This window comes from Desmodus rotundus, chromosome 12 (assembly GCF_022682495.2).
Source record: "Desmodus rotundus isolate HL8 chromosome 12, HLdesRot8A.1, whole genome shotgun sequence".
In the NCBI taxonomy this organism is placed as follows: domain Eukaryota; kingdom Metazoa; phylum Chordata; class Mammalia; order Chiroptera; family Phyllostomidae; genus Desmodus; species Desmodus rotundus.
This window is the reverse complement of record NC_071398.1, coordinates 28,738,015-28,761,614: the sequence shown is the minus strand read 5'-3', so window position 1 is coordinate 28,761,614 and position 23,600 is coordinate 28,738,015. Positions and strand designations below refer to the sequence as shown.

Here is a 23,600-nt window from a genome sequence, read left to right as displayed (position 1 = left end):
GTTTTGTTTTCCGGCTTCCTTTCTTCCTTCCCTGAGTGTTTTGAGATAGGTATTTTTTTATCCTCACCCAAGGATATGTTTGTTGGTTTTAGATAGAGAAGGGGGGAGAAAGAGAGAAAGAGAAACATCAGTCAGTTTCATCCGGTCAGCACCCTGACCAAGGACTGAACCTGCAACCTAGGGATGTACCCTGACCGGGAATCGAACCTGCAAACTTTTGGTGTACGGGACCATGCTCCAACCAACTAAGCCACCCAGCCAGGGCGAGGTACGTATTTTTAAAGTTACAAGACAGCTTTGGGAACAAAACCTACCAATTCAGACAATTCTGGGAGGTGGTGCTCCCGGCACAGCATAGCGCAGAGCCTTCCCCAAGCCAGAGCCCCATCCCTGGGATGCACCTCCAGCCACAGCAGAGAGGTCTGGGAGAACGGCTCTGATACAAAACTGCGCCCTGTGTGCGGCTGCTGGGAGGCCATGGTGTTGGGCACAGAGGAGATGCAGCCTACTGAGTTGCTCTGCCTCTATCTGCTTCCCCTTCCTTTGTCGACTTCTCCTCTTGAAATAGCCTGACGCTTACAGAAAAATCGCGAGAGCACAGAGTGGTCCTGGCTACGCAGCACTGGACACGAGCACTTAGCCACTCGTGCGTTACCGGCTTTCTCAGTGCATACAAGTGCGTGTTAGGATTCCTGGCTGAACTGTTTGAGAGTTAAGTTGCAGAAACGATGACTTTGACCCCCAGCATGTCAGTGTTCCCTCAAAGTAAGGGCCCTCTTACAGAACACAGCGCAATGATCGAGATCATCGAACAGCACAGCGGCCCTGCACTGTGCCCTGATGGACTGTTGCCTTCCCTTTGGCCATTTTCTGTGTTTCAGACACACAAGTGTGTAATGAACTCCTGTTTCCCAGCTGCGGCAACAGACCGCAAGCCCCTGCCCCCGTGTGTGTCTGCTCTGCGTCCCTTGTTCTCTGCAGTGTTTTACAGCTAAGTCCCGACATTGATTCGTCTGCAAGGACTTCAGCATAAATCATTGTTCAGACCCTGGGATGGGATGTGTTGTAAAATCTCTTAAGTGGGTTGTGACCAACACTTCAAAAAGAAAATAGACCATAAAATCAGAATGTGCTGTGCAGACCACGCACGTGGCTGCGATGTTGTGTCTTTCTCACGGCGGCCATCAGGGGCCTTGGGTTTATTTGTTGATGATCCGACCTTGGCTGCAGGACCTCTGGGGCGGGGGCAGACCCAACCTGGGGAGGGCTGGGAGAGAGACAGAAGTAAGGTCTGTGCTACCATCCACCCGAAAGCTCTGTGTTTGGAAGTCTGGGCTCTAGAGTCCAAGTTAACTGTCCTCTTTGTGCCTCAGTTTCCCCATCTGCAAAGTGGGGATAGAAATGGTCCCAAACGCACAGGGCTGTTGTGAGGATTAACTGACCATGAATCTGTGAAGGGGCTCTGCCCAGGGCTCACAGTGAATGCTCGAGAAAGGTGCCCGTTGTTCCCACAGCCCTAGGCTTGGGCTGTCCCTTCCTCCAGCTCCAGCTCAGCCTTTTCCTCTGAGAAGGGTACCCTGACCTTAACATCTCATCCGGCTCATTAGAATCCCTTGTAGGGCTTTTAGAAGTCCCAGTGCCAGGCCACACCCCAGCCCAATTATGCCGGAATCTCTGGGATGGTACTGAGGGATAGGTATTTTTTAAAAGCACCCAGGCAATACCCGTGTGCCAATGTGCCGGGAAGATGCAATGCTTAGCATTTAAACGGTAACAAGCGTCCCATGGGCATTGTCGAAATGCATCTCCTGAACCTTTAGGTGGGGGCGGGACTGAGAGCCTGCATTTCTCACAGGCTCCCAGTGGTGCCCATGCTACTGGTCCAGGACCACAGTCTGAGGAGCAAGACCCTGGAGAAAAGGCCCCGCTGGGGTTCGATACCACCCACCCCTCCCCCGCTGTCCTAAAACATAGCGGCTGACCCTCTTGGACTTCTGCTGTGTGCCTGACACAGAGCGAAGCCCTTTTACAGCCATCACTCTGGACATTCAGTGCCTGCTGCTACTCGATGAGGCTGCAAGTGCATCATCCCCATTTTAAAAATGAGAAAAGTGGAGCCCGGATAGTCAGGAACCTGCCTATGGTCATGTGGCCAAACCAGGCTCTGGTCTCAGCCAGGAGAGCAATGCCCCAGGGCCTGCTCCTAAGGGGGACATGCTTCCTTTTATACAAGTGTCCTGAGTCTGGCTCCATCAGTGTCTGTCTGTCTGTCTGTCTGTCTCTCTCCTGCCCTCGGTATGTTTCTTACTCCCTCCTCTCTCCCTCTTCCTCAGTCTCCCCAACTCTTACCTCCTAGTGCGTGTTTCCAGTCCACCTCCTACCTACCCCACAAACGCAACCTGGCTAAAATTGAAGCCTTTATCCTGGCCCCTCCTCCAAACCAGCCCCTCCTGGGCTCCCACCATCTCCCAAGCCTTTGTGTCATCCCAACTTGCAGCTGCTTCTCCCTCCCGCTACCCCGCTGTCTTCGCAGCTCAGGCTCTACAATTTCTGGCCCAGAGCAGAGCTTTTCTGACCTTAACAAGCACACGGCTCCCAGGGGGCCTTGTTAAAATCCTGGTTCTGGCTCAGTGTCTGGGTGGGCCCGAGATGCTGCATTGCTAACAAGCTCCCGAGGGTGCTGAGGCTGTGGGCCCGGCAGCACCACCCACACAGGGACGGTCTGGGGGCCCTGGTGTTTCCGAGCTGGCCCCTGGCCCACACAGCCTCCTAGAATGCAGACTTGCTGCTCGGTTCCCTCAGAATAACCTCTGGACCCCGTAACAAGCCTCCAAAGCCCTCAAGGTCCAGCACACCTTTGCCTCTCCTCATCTTATTCCTGCTCCAACCTCCCTCCCTCTGGCTCCTCCTGTGGACCATGCCCTTCTTGTCCTCTGGACCTTCACACATTCTATTCCCAGGGCCTGAGAAGCTGTTCCATGCTTGGCCCACTCCTGCCTATCTAGTTTATTTTTTTTAAAGCATTTTTTTTATTTGAGAGAGAGACGAAGGGAGAGAGAGAAACATCGATTTGTTGTTCTGCTTATTTATTCATTCATTGGTTGACTCTTATACGTGCCCTGACCAGGGATCGAACCCACAACCTTAGCATTGGTATATCCGTACAATGCTCTAACCAACTGAGCTACCTGGCCAGGGCACTCCCACCTATCTTTAGGGACATATTCTTCAGGCCTCCCAGGCTGGACTAGGAACCCTCCTCTGTACCCCTGGCCTCTTTCTGCTTCCCCTGGGCTTGCGATGCCTGTCAGGGCCAGTTGGCGTGCTAGCCTAAGACACTGCCCTGCTAGCCTGAGCAACCTGCGTAGGGGGGGTGCCCTGTTTGGCCTCGTATCCACTTGTGTGGGGTCCGCTTTCACATCGGATGACAGGAGTGGGGATATGTGGGAAATGGGGATGGGGCTGGGAGGTCTGACACCAGGGAGTGAGAGCAGCTGGCAGGGTGCGGAACACCCAACCATGCTGGCAAAGCCAGGGTTGCGCGTCAGGGGCACCTGCCTTCGATCCCAGCCTGCGGGCAGGAAAAGCAGACCATGGATTCCAGAGTGAAGGGCTGGGGCTCTCACGGGGCCACACACTTGTGTCGGAGACCTGTAGGGGTCACCTCTCATGGCCACCTCCACCCTCCTCCCCTCATCTGCCTGGCACACAGGGGACACCCTGTGGACAGAGGGCTGAGCTCCCCCCATTGGCCTCTCAAAGACTCAGGGAGCCCTCCACAGTGGAAACAAGCCTCAAAGGCCCCCGTGGGGTGGGCTGCTGCTGGGGGTCAGGGCAGTCCCATGTTCAGATCCCAGCTCCACTCTCAGAGTGAGCTAGGTGACGCCGCCTCTCTGAGCCCAGATTTCCACATCTGTGAAATGGGGCAGTAATAGCACCTCACAGGGTTATTGTTGCGGATCAGGTGTGAAGAGCCTGCAGGTGCTAGAGCACCGTCAGCTGCCTCTGTGCGCTGATTCCCAGGACACTGAGTGTGCCTCACGTTGCGGTCAGGTCCTGGGGACACTGGTGGGATGATTTTAATGCTTATGGACTGGGGACCACACATGCTTATAGCTTAATCTGTTAGATTTCCAAAGAATCTGCACTTTAAAAGAGGGGCATCTGCCCTGGCTGGTGTGGCTCAGCTGGTTGGGCATCGTACTGCAAAGCGAAAGGTCACAGGTTTGATTCCCGGTCAGGGCACGTGCCTGGGTTGCGGACTGTGTCCCCGGTTGAGGCGCCTATGAGAGGCAGCTGATCGATGTTTCTCTCTCACATCAATGTGTCTCTCCCTTTCTTCCCTCTCTCTAAAAATAAATAGAGGGACCAGCGTGGCCGAGGGTCCTCACAGCATAAAGTCAGTCGTGAACTGTGGTCCGTAAAAGGAAAGGCCAGGTGCTGTGGGTTCCGCCTCGTCAGCCCCTGACCACACCCTCACCGTCAACTTTACCCCAGACCGCAGCCGGCCTCCAGTATATTTAGCTTTGAGGTGCCTGAAAGTTTTTTCCGCCAGCACAGACTCAGCTTTGAGCAAATTCAGCCCAGATGTAGTCAGCAGGCGCCGAGACCCAGAGGCCCTGGTCTCTCTCCCCACTACTTCCTGTTGTGCACCCATCAGGGCCCAGGGGTGGGGGCCGGCCACACGTGGCCAATACAAACAAGCCTCTGCTCTCTCCGCAGGCCCGCACCGGTGCCGCCATGGGGCTGAAGTTGTCCTGTCTGAAAGGTAAGGTGGGCTGCTGTCCTCACCAGCTCTGGTGGGGGTGGGGTCGGGTGGGGAGGCAAAGGAATGAGGCAGGAGAAGGCAGACCCCGAGACTCTAGTGTTGCTGCCCTGCAGAGGGTGCGGCCCCTCCCACTTACGCCCCAGTCGGACACAGTGGACGCCCCAGAAAGGCTGGATCTTACTCTGAGGGCTCCTCCAGGCCTTCCCTTTCACTGGCAGTTGAGTGACATGGGAAAGTCACGGCGCCTCTTGGGTCTCAGTTTCCCCCTCAGTGGGATCAATCCCAGGCTTGTGGAGAGTAAGGGAGCAAGAGGCTCTTAGACATGGTACCAGGCACGCACAGGGTACTGCTTTCCGCCCTGCTGGCCTGTTATCACCCCAATAACAGGTTTGGCCTGCGGGCGGCTGGGGAAGGCAAACTGGGAGAGGGGAAAGGACAGCAGGGAGAAAGTTCAGGAAGGACACAGAATCACGAGAGGCATTGCAGGTGCTGGCAGAGGCAGCCCAGACCTCTGTCCTGTGCTTTAGACCTTTCTGCTCAGCATCTGGACGACCTGGGGGCACCCAGACCACTATGGCCCACTCCGAGGCCTCCCCTCAAAGCCCATTTGTTATTCTGTGGCAAACGCTCCACCCACGTCTCCCTAGCCTGAAATCTGGGAGTCTCCCTGGATGGCCCCTGGCCCACGTGCAGCGTGCTCACCATCCCAGGCTCTTCTGGGCGTCTGGGAGCTGACCCTGGCTCCATCCCTCCGCCACAGGAAGTCAGGAGGCACGGGAAGGGCAGGCCAGGACAAAGGACCATTGTTCAGGTTCCATTCCTTCCACCGAGGCTGGGATGTGTGACCCCAGGACAGCATCTGTTGGTCCAGCTCAGGGCCCATACCTGTCCCTCAGTGGGGGGTGGGGCAACTTGATGGGCAGCTCTTCCAAGACTATGTGCAAGTAGGGAGCAGGGGTTCCCCTGGAGAAAATCAGGCTGTTGTTGGCAAAGTGGGTGTAGGGTGCTAATGGGACCTAAACAACCCGTGTCACTCTAGGGCCTGGTCCCTCTGAGGTCCCAGGCTGAGCCCAGGTGGGAGTTGGGGAAGGTGCTTGCTGAGTGAGTGTCTCTAGGGGGTGGAAGTCCAGGGGTGGGGTCCAGAGATCAAACTTTAGAGGCTCAAGACCCTCCTCCTTAGGCTTCGCTGCAGGTCTCCCCCGTGCCTGGTACAGAGTAGGTGGTTAGGACAAGCTTTTTGTTTTGGTTTTTATTGTAAAATGTACATAATGTAAAATTAGCATTTTAGCTGTCTCTAAGTGTACGGCCTGGTGTACACTCACACTGCTGTGCAGCCATCACCAGCACCCACCTCCAGGGCTGCCCCATCTTCCCAACCTGAAACTGTCCCCGCCGAACACGAGCTCCCCTCCCTCTCCCCCAGCCCCTGGCACCTACCATCCTACCTTCTGCCTCTATGGATTTGACTGCTCTGGGGACCTCACAGAAGTGGCATCACGCAGTATTTGTCTTTTTGTGACTGGCTCCCTTCACTCAGCATAGTGCCCTCAGGGTCCATCCACATTGTAGCTCGAGCCAGAGTCTCCTTTATGAGGCTGAATGATGTTCCGCTGTGGGTGTAGACCACGGGTGTTTCATCCATTCATCCCTGGAGAGACACCAGGCTGATTCCACCTTTGGCTTTTGTGTCAGGACATCTAAGCCCCCGAAGGGACCTCTGGGGCCACTTATCTTCCAGCCCAATGTAGGCTGGGGACTCAGCCCCAGGAGAGATGGGGGGGGCCTGCAGATGCTGAGAGTTCTCACCCTCCACCCCTCACCCCAGCCCACCTAGGACTGAAAGCCTGAGCTGCAGGCGGAGTGCTCTTGGGACTGGGAGCCTCTAAAAGGGCCTCCTCTTCCGTCCGGCTGGGCCCCGGAGGAGCTAAGTGCTGGAACGGGAGCCAGCAGTACCAAGCAGGCTTGCTCATACATTTTTCATTGCTAGCTCTCTGGGGCCAGCCCGCTGGCCCTGGGCTGCCAGCACCCTGCCCACCCTCAGCCCTCCCCCCAGCCTTGGCCAACACAGGCCTTGGGTGTGCCTGGGGGAGGGCAGGGCACAGAGCCCTTCTCCCTGTGCTAAACCAAGACAGCCCAGGCCCACGAGCCCGGCTGCCCCAGCGCCTTCTGCAGAGCCTCATTTTCACTTCTTCCATGAAGAATGTGTCACATTTGAGGAAGCCGCGGTATGCCGTACACCTGCAGCCCTGTAACCCTCACAGTTATCCCTGTGCCTTCTCTTACCTGGCTGCCGGCAGGTGCGGTTTTACCTGGTGGTGGCGCTGGCACATGCAGCTCTGTGCGCTGCCATTTTTTTAGTTGCTTAATGATTTGGTGCTGGTGCTGCCGTTTTCAAGGGGTATCATTTCCACAGTTCTTCAGTGTCGTATCAGGTTCTGTCAGGAGGTGGTCTTTGGGTTGGCCCACGTCCCGTGACCCGTGGACAAGAACAGTGGTGGGGGATGGCCTGAGGGAGTGGGGGTGCTGGGTGGAGGGGGGCAAAGGGGGCAAAATCAGGATGACTGTAATAGCATAATCAATAAAATATAACTTACAAAGAAAGAAAAAACTCCTTTAGGAAGTGGAACTTTAAACCACGCCATTTACAAAGCGTCATGTCACCTTCACTGCAGTAAAACAGCTTCCAGTGGGTCGCGAGTGCAACTGGGTATTTCTCCTTAGTGCAGGCTTCATTTCGTACTCGAGAGGGTCGCGTAGTAATTTTGGTCATGTGTCATTAGAAATACAATTTGCTAGAACAGAAAAAAGATAGAGCTGGTCTTTGGGTTGTTTCCAACTTGTTGCTTTTGTAGAGAATGCCATTTTGAACATCTTTGCTCTTCTGATTTTTTTAAAATTGTTATTTCTTTGGGATAAGTTTAAGCAACCAGAATCTCGGTCAAATAATTAGGATAAATGGCAAATTCCTCCTGGAGGGCTGAGCCTGAGCAGGCCCTGTTCTCTGCATTCCATGGATGACTTGTTCACCCCTCCTCCCATCGCCAAGCCGGCATTACTGTGACTGTTTCCCGATGAGGAAACTGAGGCACAGAGAGGCAGTGCCGTTTGTCTGGGACCACACGGCTGGGGTCCATGTGGGATTTGAACCCAGGCAGGTTGGTCCCAGAAGCCTGGCTTCATGCGAGGAAAACATTTCAGTGTGACTTTTTTTTAAAACTTAGGTTCTATTTATTTTTACAGAGAGGATAAGGGAGGGAGAAAGAAAAGGAGACAAACATCCATCAGTTGCCTCTCACACGCATCCCGACTGGGGACCAAAACTGCAACCCAGGCATGTGTCCAACTGGGAATTGAACCCGTGACCTTTAGCTTTGCAAGATGATGCCCAACTCACTGAGCCACACCAGTCAGGGCTTTAATTTTACTTTGAAAGTAGCCATTGTAGCTAGAAACTTTATCCACATGAGTTCCTAAGTCTTCACCTTAGCCCTGTATGATGGTGCCTTCATGTTCTAGGGTGGCTTAAAACACCAGAAATTTACTCCCTCCCAGTTCTGGAGGAGAGAAGTTCTAATCAAGTTTTCCCAGGGCCACGCTCCCTCTGAAAGCACTGAGGGGGATCCTTCCTGCCTCTTCTGGCTCCTGGGGGCTCCAGGTGTCCCTTGGCTTGTGGCCACATCACCCCAATCTCTGCCTTGTCTTCATATGACCTTCTCCTGTGTGTCCCTGTCCTTCCTCTTATAAAAACACCAGTCTTTAGACTTAGAACCAGCGTGAAATCCAAGATGATCTCATCATAAGATCCTTAACTAATTACATCTGCAAAGACCTTATTTCCAAATAAGGTCACATTCTAACGTTCTGGCTGGACTTGAATTTTTAATTTTGAATTTTGGGGGAAACGCTATTCAACCCACTACAAGTCACTTTGCCTCTGAGCCTCCCGAGTGTGGGACAGGAATGTGCTTCTCCTGACTGGCAGTAACGACTCAGCCAAGGTGGGAGGTCATGAGAGAGAGACATTGGAGAGAGGAATGTGTCAAGGGAGAGTGGGCACAGTAGGTGGGGTCCTTCTGCTCAAGGGCCTGGCCGTGGCAGCTGTGATGTGTCAGAACATTCCCCTGTCCAAGAGCACCTCCCTGGTGTCCTCTTGTGTACGTGCTGAGTGGGCGTCCCTGTGAGCCTGGCACTGCGCCCTGGGCACGTGCCCCCAGTGTGCTCATTTCATCCTTGCTGCAGCTGGACTGCAGAGGTAGCTTTGCAGACAGGCTGAGGCACAGGGGAGCAAAGGGTCACATGGCCTGTCGGGGGCGGGGTAGTGTCCCTGGTTCGTAAGCATGTTCTCTGCTGGGCCGCAGCAGGTGGCATCGCCCAGGACACAGCATGGTGGAGCCGTGTGGTTTTCAGGGGGATCCTCAGACTTGCACCCTAAGTATCACCTGGGCACGAGTCAGACCCGCAACTTGCAGAACCCACCAATCCTACCGAGTTCGAAGCTCTGGGGGTTATTAACAAACTCTAGGGAGGTTCTGGAGCCTTTTTAAGTTTGAGAACCACTGGTGAAATGGCCCAGGGTCTGAATTTAAATCCCATCCTGCCCCTGACTAACTGCAACCTTGTCCGACTCACTTCATGTGTCCTGGCCTCAGTTTCCCCATCTGTAAAATGGAGGGATGAATGGGAATATCTCCAGGGCCAGGTTTCAAGAAATATCTGAGCCGAGCACTGAAGCTGACGTCCAATGTACAAGGGCTCCCTGTCCACACCGGCCACGTGCACCTTCCCTCTCTGGCAACAGCTCCCGCTGTGTGGAGACTGCCACAGAGGAAAGTCAAACTGGAGGTGCGGGTGCCCAGTGGGCTGCCTTGGGGGCCGGTGTGGTCTCTGGGGCCCCCTGGAGGGTGCCAGCTCCAGCCCCGGCCAACCCTGCCATCCCCATGAAGACAGGCTCCTGAGGGCAGCCGGGGCCAGGAGATGGAGATTTTGTCCTGGGTTTGAGGTTGGTTGGTTGTTTAATAGCCTTTATCTTTTATAACAGTTTTAGATTTGTAGAAAAGTTGCGGAAGTAGTACACGGTTCCCATGTGCCCCAGCCACTCTGCCCTGTAGTCAACTTCATGTGTTAGTACGGGGCACCCGGTACAACTACTGAGCTGGTGCCAGGACGTCATCTTAAAGTCCACACTCCATTCAGACGTCCTCAGTTTCTACCCAGTGTCCTTGTTCCCTCCCAGGGTCCCACCTTGTGTTTTGTCATTGGGTCTCTTCCTCAGGCTCCTCTGGGCTGTGACGGTTTCTCAGAAGTTCCTTGTCTTTGTGACGTTTCTGTGTCTCTGTGATGACCCTTTCAAGGATGACTGGTCAGGTGTTTTGCGGGAGGCCCCACTGGCGGGGTTAGGCTAGTGCTGGCAGGTTTCTACAGTCTCCCCTGCTGAGGATGTGGCAATGGTGACAGTCACCTGGGCACTGGGACCCCTGACTACACAGGCACGTCTCCTGGTTCCCCTGCCCAGGGGCTCAGAGCCTCCCCTCCACGTGGGCGGGGCCGGGCCGGGGCCGGGGGTGCGGCAGGCTGGCAGTTACATGCCCATTCTGTCTGACCGGGGTCGGAGGTCCCACGCTAGCCTCAGGTCATAGCCACAGTGCGAGGCGCACCATCCGTATTGCCCCTTCCGGTGTGAACACTTGGCCCCAGCTGTCCCACATCTGTGGCCCAGGGTTGGGCGAGGTTGTTCATGGCACTGATCGTGTCCCTCCTGGGCACCAGTCCAGGGCCAGTCAGGGGTGAGCAGGGCAGCCATGGTTCCTGACCCCGTGGGAACTGGGGGTGTTGGGGTTAGGCGGTCAACGTGAGTGTGAACTATGGCCTGAGTACCGACTGCCGCACCCCAGGATGGAGACCAGTGGCCTGGCCCGCTCTCGGTAGGGATGGCGTCACTGAGGACGCAACCAAGCCAGGCAGAGCTGGCCTGGGAAAGAGTGGGGACGCCGACAGTGTTCCAGGCAGTGGGAGGTGCATGGGTAATAGACCAGGAAACAGCGGCAGCCGATGGGGTGGGCAGGGAATTTGGATTTTACACTAATAGGGATGGGGAGCTGCACAAAAAGGGAGGGGATTAAAAGCATCTATTTGGCTAATACACTTTGAGCAGTTTTCTGAAAGGGAAGGTCCCTTGGTGAGACCTACCACAAGGTAGAAACTGTCTTAATACACTGAGCCTCAGCGTTCCCATCTGTGAAATGGGCTACGGCTTCCTGTCCATGGAGCCGCTGGCAGGGGTCTCGTCTGCTCCGCTCACCCTGCACCCACTGGAACAGCACCTGACACCCAGCAGGTGCTCCCTTCCCAAGGAGAAAGAGCCCAGACCAGAGCTATATTCCGGTGTAACTTCTCACTTGTTTGGCAAACAGTTATTGAGCACCGGCTGCATGCCAGGCACTACACTGGGCCCAGGGATGCGGCAGTGACCGTCACAGAGCTCCATGGGAGAGACAGAAGTGAATGTTCAAACATACAACCCAGATTGTAGATTTTGTGATGAGAACTATGAAGGGCTTTAAAGTTGTGCAATTGAGGGGCATGACATGGGCAAGGTCCTCTCTGTCATGGGGTCAGCTACGTGGACACAGGGAACAGTGTTCCAGGCAGGGGGAATAGCAGGTGCAAAGGCCCTGAGACAGCAACAAGCTTGGTGAGCTGATGCACCCTGAGGAGGCAAGTGTGGCGGGAATGGGGGTTGAGCAGGAGGAGCTGAGGTCAGGGGGCAGGCAGGGCCGTGGGGCCTGTGGTGTGGTATCAAGGGTTTCTTCGCACAGCAGCAGGAAGCACTACAGTCATTCCAGACCAAGGGTCTCGACCTCGCTGCACATGTGGATCACGTGGCAGGCTTTCAGAAAGGCACAGGCCTGGCCCACTCTCCAGGGTAGGGATTTGGCTGTTGTGGGTGTGTCCTGGGCACCGGTGTGTTTGTGAAGCTTTAGGCAGCCCAGGGTGAGAGCCACTGTCCGGGTCCATTGTCCTTGCTTTTCAGATGGGCCTGGGGTGCAGACTGACTGTCCAAGGTGACAAGACGCAGGTTAGCTTGGCTGAGAACCTAGGTATGCAGGCTCCAATCCAGGGCTCCTTCTGGAACCTTTTGAACAGATCTATGCTCAGGAGGTAGGGGCTGGAGGGCTGGAGACCCCCAGCCCGCCTGCTGAGATGAGGGGTGGATAATCTGAGCCTGTTTTATTATTTTTTAAATTTATTTACTTTTTAACCCTAACCTGTCATAAATGCTGAAGTGGACGGCGCTTACTTTTGCCCTGCCCTGTCCAGAAGAGAGCAGCCCCCTGGCTCACTGCAGGGACTGAGCCCCTGTCCTCTTAAGCTAACCCTCCAGCACCTGCTCTCTTCCCTCAGGAGGGAGGGAGGGCCTTGGGCATGGAAGTCAAGTGTCACAACAGGTGGGAAGAGACAGTCCCTAACCACACCTAGGCAGGAACCAGTCCTAGCACACCAGTTAGTACTCAGGAGACCCCCATCCCCCTTACTCTCCCAGTTCCACTGAATCGAGAACCACGGCTGCCCTGCCCATCCCCAAAGCCTGTACTTGGCTCTGGGTCAGCGCACAGTAGGGACTCGATCTCTGTGGAATGAGCAGTCTCTTCACCCTAACCCAGGCTCGGAGACACAGGACCTGTCTCTGGCTGGGGCAGCTGTGCCTCCACCCCCTTCGCCTGGCAGGGAGTTCACCGCTCACCAGCCAGACTCCACTCCTGTCCTCCTGTCCTCCAAGGAGAGTTGGTCGTCATCCCCAGTGTACAGCTGAGGAAACGGAGGCATCAGGTGGTAAAACTCCCCACCCAAGGTCACGGCTAGAATGTGACTGAGCTGGGGTGTGGAAGGTGTCCACGAATGTGACTGTGCCCCGCCCCCACCCCTACCTCTTCTTGCCTGGCAGGTTCCTCCAAGCCTTGCATGGACCGGGTGCTCTGGAAGCATTTGGAATGAATGAAGGATGAAGACTGAGCCTCCAGGGAGGGGTAGGGAGGAGAAGGAACACAGGGAACAGGGAAGCAGGTGCTGGGACTCACTGTCCAGTCCTGGCTGCCCCCAGTGGGGGCTGCCCTGGCTTTGTGCTGCTCAGGACTCCTAAGTAAGGTCTGTGCGGACCAGTAATCACCTGATAGAATGCAGCTGGCCAGGAGGCTGGGCAGCCTGGTTCTCCCGGTCCCTGGGAATTGCCTTTCTCCCTCCTGGGGGCATGGTTTCCAAGCCTTCAGACACCTGGGTACGGCTGCAGACACCTGGGTAGGGCTGCAGATGTGAGTCTGGGCCAGGGCAGTGCCGTGCCCACATCTACCTCTGACCTTCCCTCCTCCCCATCATTTCACTTTGTGCTTTGCAGGCCTCTCCGTGCCGGAGACAGGCCCGTGCATAGCTAAGGGACTCTGGTCCAGCAGGTCCAAATCTCCTGTGACTTGGCTGAGAGTCTTCAACTCGCCGAATCAGAGCTTTTAGTTTTTAGCTATAAAATGGGCACCACTGTTGTTGGGTCAGAAAGAGGCAGGTCCAGAGCTGAGAACGGGGCCGGGGATATGGTTGGTGCCCAGAAATCGCTGCTGGACCATTGTTATTGCTAAAATGGGCCTGTACTCTTTCTGCCCTTTCAAAATGTCTTTAAAATTGTGTGTATGACTGTGGGTCAGGTCCTCCCCAACCAAAGCAATAGTGAGTGAGCTTTGTACCCACCTCGAGGGGTCACCGACTTGGCCCGGAGTCCAGTGCACAAGCCGGTAACTGTTCTTGGCCTGTCCTGGGTGACAGGACAGACCCTGCGGCCTGGGAGCGCTCGGAGCATTGTCACCTGCATGGGCAGTGGGAAGCCGGGCTGGCCGAGGGCAAGTTGGGCTTCCAAGAGTTGTGTGGGACCCCTGGAGCTTGGGTGGCCCTAGAGTTGTCCAGGATCAAGGGGGGACAGGCCTTTTACCTGCCCATCTTCTGGACATGGGAGAGGGCTGTATCCAGAGAGGGCGTAACCTTGGGCAGGGCTGAGACTAGGGAAGAGGAGTGAGGCACAAGTCTGGCCCTGGGGCCCCCTTGCCTGGTTGTCCCTGTAATAGCAGGAACCACAGTCCTAATAATGTGGCCCCACTGAGCCCTGCTGCTAGCCAAGCCACCCCGGACACCTGCCACTAAGTACCGTGCCTCCTCAGGAGAGCCTTGCAGGTTTCGAGTCTTGGTCTAGGGCGAGGGGCCGCCGCGTGTTGCCGTCTGTAACTTAGCCCCTTTGCAGCTGAGGAAGCAGGCTCCGAGGGGGTGAGAAACCGTTCACTCAGCTGGCGAAGGGCAGGCTGGGGATGCCAGTCCTCCTGGCTCGGGCCGTCCTGTAGTTCCAGCAGCGCGGCCATGCAGTGGGGCCATGTGGTGGGGCCACACGGGGACAGGGGAAGAGCAGCTCTTGGCACCGTTCTGAAGTGCCAGGCTCTTGTTGATTTAGGCTGTGACTGCCATGACTGGCTCCCCCCAAGCTGGTAGCGCTGCCAGATATAAGAGGAAAGAACATAAAGCGGGATGCCTAATTACATTGGAATTTCAGATAAACAAGGAGTAATTGTCTAGTGTACGTTATGTCCCAAATGTTGCATGAGACATACTATTTATTTATTTATTTATTTATTTATTTATTTTTAGAGGGAAGGGAAAGAGAAGGAGAGAAACATTGATCGATTGCCTCTCGTACACGCCCCAACTGGGAACCAAACCCAAAACCCAGGCTTGTGCCCTGACCAGGAATCAAAACGACGACCTTTTGTTTTGTGGTACGACACCCAACCAAGCCACGCTGGCCAGGGAGGGACATACTTTTTGGTATACTAAAAAAAGTGTCCTGAATTTGATCCGGCAACCCCACCCCTGGGGACACTTCACAGTGTCCTGAGGCATTTTTGTTGCCCCAGTTGGCAGGCAGCAGCATCTAGAGGCCAGGGACGCTTCTCTACACCCTGCAGTGCTGGGACAGCCCCACCGCAGGACCGAGCTAGCTGCAGACGCAACGGGGAGGAGCCCCGAGTTGCCCACATCAAACGTTTCCACAGCACAGGCCCGTTTCTGTGGAAATGTCAAACGGGCCAAGCACTTTGTTTATTTTCTCTGACTGCGTTTCTCACAGCCATCTTCTTGTGTCCATTTCAGAGGTGAGCAGACTGAGGACTGGGAGGCGGCTGTCTGAGCCTAACCCACCCAACTGCAGCTGAGACCCCACAGCCTTCCTGGAGGGGCTGCAGCTAGGAAGAGTGGGGACTATCCAGTGGGACTGGGAAAGGCTGGCAGGAGGGAGGGACTGCCGGAGTCCCCACCTGTGGGCAGGCAGGGGGTGTTGGACAGGCACAGTCAGGGGGATGAGCACACTCCCCCACCTTGCTGTGCTGGATCCTGACTCTGGCTGCCCCCCAAGCCCCCAATCCCCTCCCCTGCCCCCCCCCCCCCCCCCCCGTTCTCTCTCCAGCAGCTCATCCCTGACGCAAACCAGAGCTTTTTCCTTAATTAAAAAGAGATTTAAAGCATCCACTGTCATCTCCATTGGGCCGGCTGCCTCTAGAAGGTAAAACCGCTATGGTGCCCTGGCCTCATCCATAATAATGCAAGGCTTTCCCTTTAATTGGAATTTTTAAAAAAGATTAAATGCATCTGAAACCCTCAGAGGCATTTGTTGGTTTGTGTTTTGAAAGATCTGCACTAAATCCAGACTCCTTATCACCTCTGAGGAATTAGTGCCGGCTGACGCCCCACGCCCCTGCCCCAGGGCCTTTGTGCATGCTGTGGCTGGCTGGAATGCCCTCTCCTCCTCCATCTCTCCTGCTGCTCTCGGGTTGGCCCCCTCTGGGAGACCTTTTCTGATTCCCATGTCTCTCCCCATCCTGACGCTCCCTCCCATCGTCTCCTTGCTCCTCCTATCACTGACCCAGCTTTGGGAGGTGTTTATCTGCTTCCTGGCCCCAGGGAGGCCAGGTTCAGCATCAGATCCTGCATGATCCTGGGTAAGAACCCTGACTTCTCTGTGGCTCATTGTGCCCATCTGGAAGATTGGCATCTCACACTGTCAGCCTAGTTGGGAAGGACAATGATGAATTCCCGTGAGGTTCTCACATAGCCACTGGCCTACCATGGGCGCCATCCTCCCAGCTCAGCAGTGTGGGCCAGTTCCAACAGCTGCCTGGACCACCAGTTCCCTCCTCCCTATTCTTTTCCAGACAACCCTGAAATCTTCGGGGTCCCTGTTCTGCAGCTGGAGCCTGGAGGTGTAGATAGGCAAAGAGTGGTGGAGGAGAGAAACATCTATTGAGACTATTTTACTCTCTGCTGTGTCCCCAGAACCTGGAACAATGCTTAGCACATAGTAGGTGCACAAGAAATGCCTGTTGACTGAGCCCGCCCTGGCCCGGCTCTGTGCTGGGCTTTATACCAGTGCTTCAGGGCAAGGGAGCAGCAGGCTCTACAGGTGAGAAAGCTGGCCTGAGCGAGGCCAGGTCACACCCGGGAGGCAGGGAACTGAAACCCAGGCTGTTTTCCTTCCTTCCCCAGCCCGTGGCCCTCCCCGTCCAATAGGGAACACTGGAGCGTTACGCTGGAACCAGGAGTGTCTTGTCGGAGTCAGCGCATAGACATTTAGCCCCCACTCCAGCTGTGCAACTGCAAGGCGGGGACAAGGTCCCCAACCCGAATGCAGGTGGAGGGAAGCACCCAGGAGCTGCTCAGTATTGGCTGAAGCAGTGAATAAGTACTAAGATTGGCATCTCATGCTGCTAATAACAGCGTATATTTATTGAGTGGGCACTGCTGAGGCCAGCTGTGGTTTTCTAACCTGCAAATTGCACATAATTATGGCACCCAGTTTGGCTGGATGGGGGCTTCAATGTGGCTCTTAATCCACTCCATGCCCCCTGGAGGTGGGGACTGTTATTCAAACCAATTTTGCAGGTGAGGAAAGGAGATCCAAGGAGGTGAAGCCACTGCCCAGGTGGATTGAAGCCCAGGTGTATGTTCTGGCCTCCCACAGCATTCTGGGTCCTGTAGGCCCACTGTGTGTGAGATGGTGTCTTGAGGAAGAGAGGATGCCATCCTAATTTCGGGAAAAGGTCTCAAGGAGTGCCAGCCTGAGCATCATTTTTAAATGGACCAGCAGAGGGTGCCATTGAGCCATGATGCCTGTGTAAGGACAGCACCTGGTGTGGCGTGGCCTGGGGGTTGTTGAGAGCTGACATAGGGAACAGTGCTCTGTCCCTAGGGACCTGGGGCATTCTGAACAGGGATAGGCTTGAACGGCTCAGGGCTTCTGAAGGCTGAGAAAAGTGGTGGCTGATATCAGAAGGGGCAAGGTGGGCGCTCAGGCCTGGAGCCACCTGTCCTCTGCTTGTTCTGGGGCCTGCCCTCTCTAAGCCTTGGTTTTCTCATCTGGAGAATGGTCATGACCCTAGTTTCCACACTGAGGATTAATGCAATAGTGAAAAGGGCAGGCTCAGCCCACAGCCTGGCACAGGATGCTTGAGGAGAGGTGGCCAGTCTCAGCGGGAGGAGGCAGCAGTCCTTGCATCTGCCTCCCCAGCTTCCCCCCTCCCCGGGATCCCTCAGGCCCTGGCCAGCTGGCTCCCGGTGGTCATTTCTCCCACCCTTGGCAGCCACACGCCCCTCACTGGGTATTTCATTCCTACAAGATGGGTATCACAACTCCATTTTTACAGGCAAGGAAACTGAGGCTCAGAGTAAAGCCGCCTACATCCCGTCGCCCTAGCTTGCGGGTCCCCAACCCTGGCTCTGAGACTCTGCTGGGAGCTTTTAAAAGCCCTGGTGGTAAGCAGTGACATCTGGCACCCTGGGGTGGGCTCCCACGTCAGTATTTTTGAACTTCCCAGATGACTGCCCTGGGCAGCCAACATGGAGCCCCACTGCCCTGCGGCAGGGCAAGGGCAGAGCCTGGTTGCAGAGGAAGTCAGCCTCCTGATTTCACCCTCAGCGAGGCTGGCTCAGGAGCCTGGGTTTCAGCAGTCTGGCTTCCTCTGTCTCCAGGCCCCAGAACCAGCAGGGCCCAGTCAAGGCCAGGGCAAGGCTTCCTGCACAAGCTTCCAAACCACAACCACCCAGAAATCTTTAAATGGCTCCAGGTGCTGGGGTCCCCTCCCTGCTCCCTCCTTCCTTGGGTTGCAGGGCCCTGGAACCTCAGACCAGCTCTTCCCCTCAGGAAATGGGCTCTTAATGGCCGGAGGCGGGCAGGTAATTAACAAATAACAATTCTGGCTTTGGCACAAATGAGCTCCTTGTCTGGGGCTGGGTTGGCATTTGTCGTTAATCCCCAAAGTCGGCTTTACCTCCTGAGAGCTTTTCCCTCCTTCTCAGCCCCCTCTGCTTTGGAGGCTAGGCAGCCTGGGGATTTGAGAGGAGCTGCAGTCCCACCCTCCTCCCTCTTCACTGCTTCCTTTCCCTCGCCCCCTCTCTCCCTCCTCCCTCCTCTCCCCCACCTCCCTCTCCCCTCTCTTCCTCCAGCATCTCTCCAGGGCCCACTGAGTGACCTGATGCTTCCTGATTAAGAATGTGGCTTTGTCGCCAAGCTCCCAGAACATGTTAAAATGCAAATGTGGGGCCCGGGGAGGAGTGTGGCTTTTCTCTATTAGCATTTTATTTTAGAACTGTAGAATATTCACTGAGGAAGGGGCCTCAGAGACTTAGCAGAGAGGCTCCCTCCTGTCACAGATAACAATAATCAGAGCTTCCTTTTGTTGCGGGCGCTCAATGAGACGCTCTTTATGGATGATTACAGGGCCGCTTACAGGGATCGAGTGCCCCCAGGGCTGCTAGCTGGGCAAGAGCTTTACGCTTTCATTCATTTCCTCGTGTCCGCCGCCCTTCAGAGGCCGGGACTGTCAGTGCCCAACAGTAGCCAGGTTTGGAATTTTGTTTCTGTTTTTGGCTTTTAAGTGCCTCAGGTTTCTGAGGTTCTGTTATTGCTTGTTCGGACACCCTGCCGGTCCCTGGTCCAAACTCCACTGAGACGTTGTAGAACTGGATTGGCAAACCACAGGAAACAGGCCTGCTGCCCTTTTTTAAAAATAAAGTTTTATTGGAACACAGCCACCCCCATTCATTTACATGCTCTCTGAGGCTGCTTTCCACTACAGTGGCAAAGTGGAGTAGTTGTAACAGAGACTGCATAGTCCCAGAAGTAAAAGATACGTACTATCTGGCTCTTTTCATAAAGTTTTCTGGCTCCATTGTACAAAAGTGTAGTTATTAGAAACACCAGCTTATGGAATCTGACAGGCCTGGGTTTGGGTTCAGATCCTGGCTTCGCCACACACTCTTCAGCTCTGCGTAAGTTCTTACTTTGTGTGGTCCTCAGTCTCCACGTCTGTGCGATGTGGCTGCTCACACTCCACCCCTTTCGGGGTGGCCGTGAAGGCGTTCAGCACTGTGTGTGACCTGCAGCAAAGGGTCTGTAAACGTTGACCGGTACCGGTGTTAACAGGAGGGCCTACTCCAAGTGGCTTCCTTTTATTTTACATTCTGCAAGCAGAATGGCTCTGCTGCTTTAAAGGAGGCTTGAAAACCACTGCTTTAGATCGAGTTGGCAGAGGCCTGGGTGTGTGCTCTTGCAGGGCTGGTAGTCTGCCGGGGCCTCTGCCTCAGAACTAACCAGCCCGGCAGCCTCTGAGGGCCACAGGGGCTGCCCAGGATGGGCAGGCCGTGCGGACGGCACCACTCATCTATTGCTGTGTAACAAACAAAGTTTAGTGGCTTAAATGTTATCTCAGTTTCTGTGGGTCGGGAATTCAGGAATGACTTAGCTGGGAGGTTCTGGCTCAGGGTCTCTTGTGAGGTAATGGTCAAGCTGTTGGCCTGACCTCAGTCTTACCTGAAGGCTTGACTGGGCGGGAGGACCCGCTTCCTAGGTGGCTCCTTCACATGGCTGTTGGCTGGAGGCCGCAGTTCCTCAGCCAGGTGGGCTTCTTCATGGGCGGTTCTCCTGTCCTCAAACAAGGCAGTTAGCTTCCCCCAGAAGAAGAGCAAAGAGGAAGTTGTAGTATCTCTTATGACTGCCCCTTGGAAGTCACACACCATCCCTTCTGTCTTCTGTTTATTAGAATTCATCCTAAGTCCATCCCACACTGAAGGGCAGGGGACTTGGACCCCGCGTCTCGGGACCTGAGAACCACCGTACCGACCCCATCGGGATCGTTTGGGAGCGCTGCCCCAGTGGCGCTCAGGGTCGGCCTGAGGAGCAGCGGGAATGATGATCGTACCCTGCTCGCCTCCTGCTGTTGGCCAGGGGCTCGGACACTTGAACTCATACAATCCCAGTCTGGGGCTGCTGGGGAAAAAACAGTGTGCAAAGCCTAGAGCTAAGGATGTCAACACCCAGGCCAGTGGTGCCTGAAGTTGTTTTTCAATGCAAATGCAAAGCACTGCCCCTTGCTCTGTCCCAGTTACTGTACTAGACTCAAGCGAGATCGGGGCTGCTCTCCCGAGGCTCACAGCAAAGGAAGGCAGAATTCAGAACTAAGCGTTTCAGTGCATTGTGATCAGCGCTGGAGGACTGATGAATGAATGAGTATAGATGACAAAGGAGGGAGGGATCAGATTTGCTGGGGCATCTTCCCCAAAGGAGAGCCTACTATGATGGGCTTTGAAGGATAAGTAGGAGCTCACTACCATGCTAAAGGAGAAAGGGCTTCCCAGGCGGCGGGAGCAGCCTATACAGGGGCATGAAGGGGCCGGGAAGCCCAGTGTACGCGGGCAACTGAGCAGTTTGCAGAGTGTGGGCAGTTGGCAGGGGATGCAGCTGCAGATGGTTTGGGCCAGATTGTGAAGGCCGAAAGCTGAGCTAAGAGGTTGACTTTAATTTATGATCAACAAGGTATTTTATGACTCATGGTTCTGTGCGATGTGAACAGACTCTTAAGGTTATTAAAGTTCAGGAAGCCCAAGGTCAAACACAATTAAAGCAACTTCCTACCGCAGGACTTCTCACAGCCTTTAATTCTCCAACATGCATGGGAATCTCCAAGAGAAGGATCGAATTGGTGGGATTCTCAAACTCGTTTGATCATGGAACCCCCTTCCCGAGGGAGCCTCTGAGGCCCGTGTTCTGGGGAATACACTTTGGGAAATGTTGCTTGTCGATAATAGTCAAGAGCTAGTGAGTGTTCCTGGTGGGGATGTGGTATGATCAGATTTGCGGTCTCTGGCTGCTGGTGGGAGAGCAGACTGAAGAGGGAGACAGAGGAACTGGTTAGGGGCAGGAGGAGGAAGAAGGAAGGGCGTCAGAGATATTGTGGGGTGGCATTGTGGACTTGCAGGTTGCTTAAGCGGGCTGAGGGTTGGAGGGTGAGGCGGAGAAGGAGGACGTGCGGCAGCCACTCGGGTTTCTGGCTGACGTGATGCCACTGACTCAGACAGGAAGAACGGAGGAAGGCGCTGGGTGGGGCGGACAGTGCACGTACTTCAGTGTCAGGCGGAGATCTGTGACTGGACTTGGCCAATTTATGAGCACAGGGGACAAGGGATCTAACACCTGAGAGGAAAAGGACAAAGTCCCTGAAAAGTGCAACTTACAGAAACTGATACAAGGTGGAAACAAAAGTGAAGGAGCCTCATATCTGTTAAAGAAACCAAATTTGTCATCAAAAGTCTTTGCACAGAGAAAATTCCAAGCCCAGACAGTTTCCCTGGTGAGTTCGGTCTAACTTGTAGGAAGAAACAACGCCGATGCTACAGACTCCTTCAGAAAACCGTTAGTGGGAGGGTAACTGCGTGCATGGCCTCCACTCGGACAGGCTGGGCTCCAGTTCAGGCTCTGTTGCTTTCATCCACTCAGAGTCATGTTCTGAGTACCTGTTACGTGTCAGACACTGCTGCTGGCACTGACGTTACGTTAGTGAACAAAATGGGGGAAACTTACTGTCCTCGCCGAGTGTGCAAGATCCGGCGGGTCATTTAACTGTCCTAGCCTCAGTTAAGTGGGGGCAGCAGTGCCCTCTTGCCGGAGAGTTGTCAGGACACACAGTGGCGGTGGGAGGGGAGGGAGGCAGCCAGCCAGCCAGCGCGGGCAGTTCCCCAGCGGCCACTGATGCGTGTCTCTCTGTCATATGTGTATGTGTGTGCTCCACGGCCTGCCCTCTCAGGCTTTAAAATGTGTGTCAGCAGCGGCAGCAGCCACGATGAGGCCCCCGTCCTGAGCACCAAGCATCTGGATGTACCCAACATCATCATCACCCCCCCGACCCCCACAGGCATGATGCTGCCAAGGGACTCCAGGGGGACAGGTGAGGCCACCCTGCCCTACTCACTACCAAGCCAGGTTGTGTGTGTGTGGAGGGGGGTCATCTGGCTGGGGACAGCTCAAGGGGGTCCCATTTTGTGCTGTGGGTCTGAATGCATGTCCCCACCTCTTGGGTTTATTAAAAATTTACCCTTGGATCCCCACCATGGGCCCCTCACCGTGGCATCAGCCTCGGCAAGATGTGGCATGTTAAGTAATTAGCTAGACAGCCCCTGCTGGCAGCCAAGCAAGTGATGGATGGGGCTGGGCGGGCTCACCAAGGTGATTGATGGATGCGCCTTCTCCTGCTAGCCAGGCGACTGGTGCTCCATCTTGCTGGCTGCAGAGGTTCAGCTGGACAGAACAGGCTTGGAAATACACTCGTGCTGGGCTGGGGCTGATCTCTGGGCCTTCCGGATACAGCTCATTGCAGGGCGGGGGGAGAAGACGGAATTGTTCCCAGAGAGAGGGTGAGAGGGAGAGGCCAAAATTGTAGATACTGGGCCCCTCTGTAGACACTGTTGGAGCTGGTGGGAAAATTTGTTAAACAGATTTATTGAGCCAGGCCTGTGCAAGGCTCTGAGGCTGCTGTTGTGAATAATAGGAATACTAAGTAATGATTCCAATAGCAGTCATTGAGTCCTAATAGGTCCAGTGTTCACCCCCATTTTATAGATGGGTAAATTGAGGTTCAGAGAGGTTGGGACACTTGCTATACAGATGGTGAGTGGTAGAGTGGGATTCAGACCCAGGTTGCATGGTCTGGAGCTCACCCCATGGACCCCTCGTCTAGACACCCTCCCAAGTGACTGGCAGTGTTTGGCTAACCAACCATCGAGACATGAGTCCTGCCTGACTCGGGCCGAGGACACAGGTGGACAAGGCTGATGTGGGGCTCCTGGACATCTGGTGGCGAGAATTTAGGCACACTTTTCCAGATGTGTTGAGTTGGGATCTCAGCTTGCTCCGTAGGGCAAGTGACGTAGAGAAAGACACTGGACTCTGGGCCAGGCCTGTGCAGTGACCAGGCTGGCCCACACTCAGTAAGGATTGCAATGGATCACCTTCCTGTGTCACCTTTCCAAGTGGCAGGCACCAGGCCAAGTGCTTATTTCTCATCCACAAATCTTATTTCTCATCCCAACCCTAGGGGCTGTGGGTACCATCCTCATCTCTAGTTTACGGATGGGAAGCTGAGGTCCAGACAGGGAGAATGACTCACCCAAGGGCACGTAGCAAGGTGGGAGAAGAGCTGGGCCCCTGCTCCAGTGTCCAATCAAGAGCACAATGCGGGCAGCAGAGGCCCAGGGCCTTGGCTCTGCCATTACACTCCCTTCCCTCTCTGAACCTCAGTGTCCCCATCTGTTAAATAGGATCCTAACCACCCTCCCTGCTCCTGGGGCCATGTGAGTGCAGGGGATACTCGGTGTTACTCTGCAAGGTCTGTGGGGTCAGAGCCTGGAGGCCCTGGGCCTCCAGGGGGATTCCTAGCCCTGGGAGAGGTTCCTTTTAAGCTTCAGCAGTTCCAGGGATGGATTA

At 55.0% G+C, this 23,600-nt stretch overlaps 1 protein-coding gene across 2 annotated transcripts in view; it reads left to right on the top strand.

The window, feature by feature from the left end:
* Window positions 1–23,600, top strand: part of C12H16orf74 (chromosome 12 C16orf74 homolog) — a 30,442-nt gene that overhangs the window by 5,462 nt on the left and 1,380 nt on the right. Inside the window, exons 1-3 of one of the 2 annotated variants that reach the window (XM_024555855.4) lie at window positions 110–268; window positions 4,723–4,768; window positions 21,925–22,065. In XM_024555855.4, the coding sequence (XP_024411623.2) occupies window positions 233–268; window positions 4,723–4,768; window positions 21,925–22,065 (223 nt within the window). In that variant the 5' untranslated portion in view covers window positions 110–232. Of the gene's footprint in view, window positions 1–109; window positions 269–4,722; window positions 4,769–21,924; window positions 22,066–23,600 lie in introns of those variants that run through there. The other variant, XR_006654919.3, reaches the window with a different exon arrangement.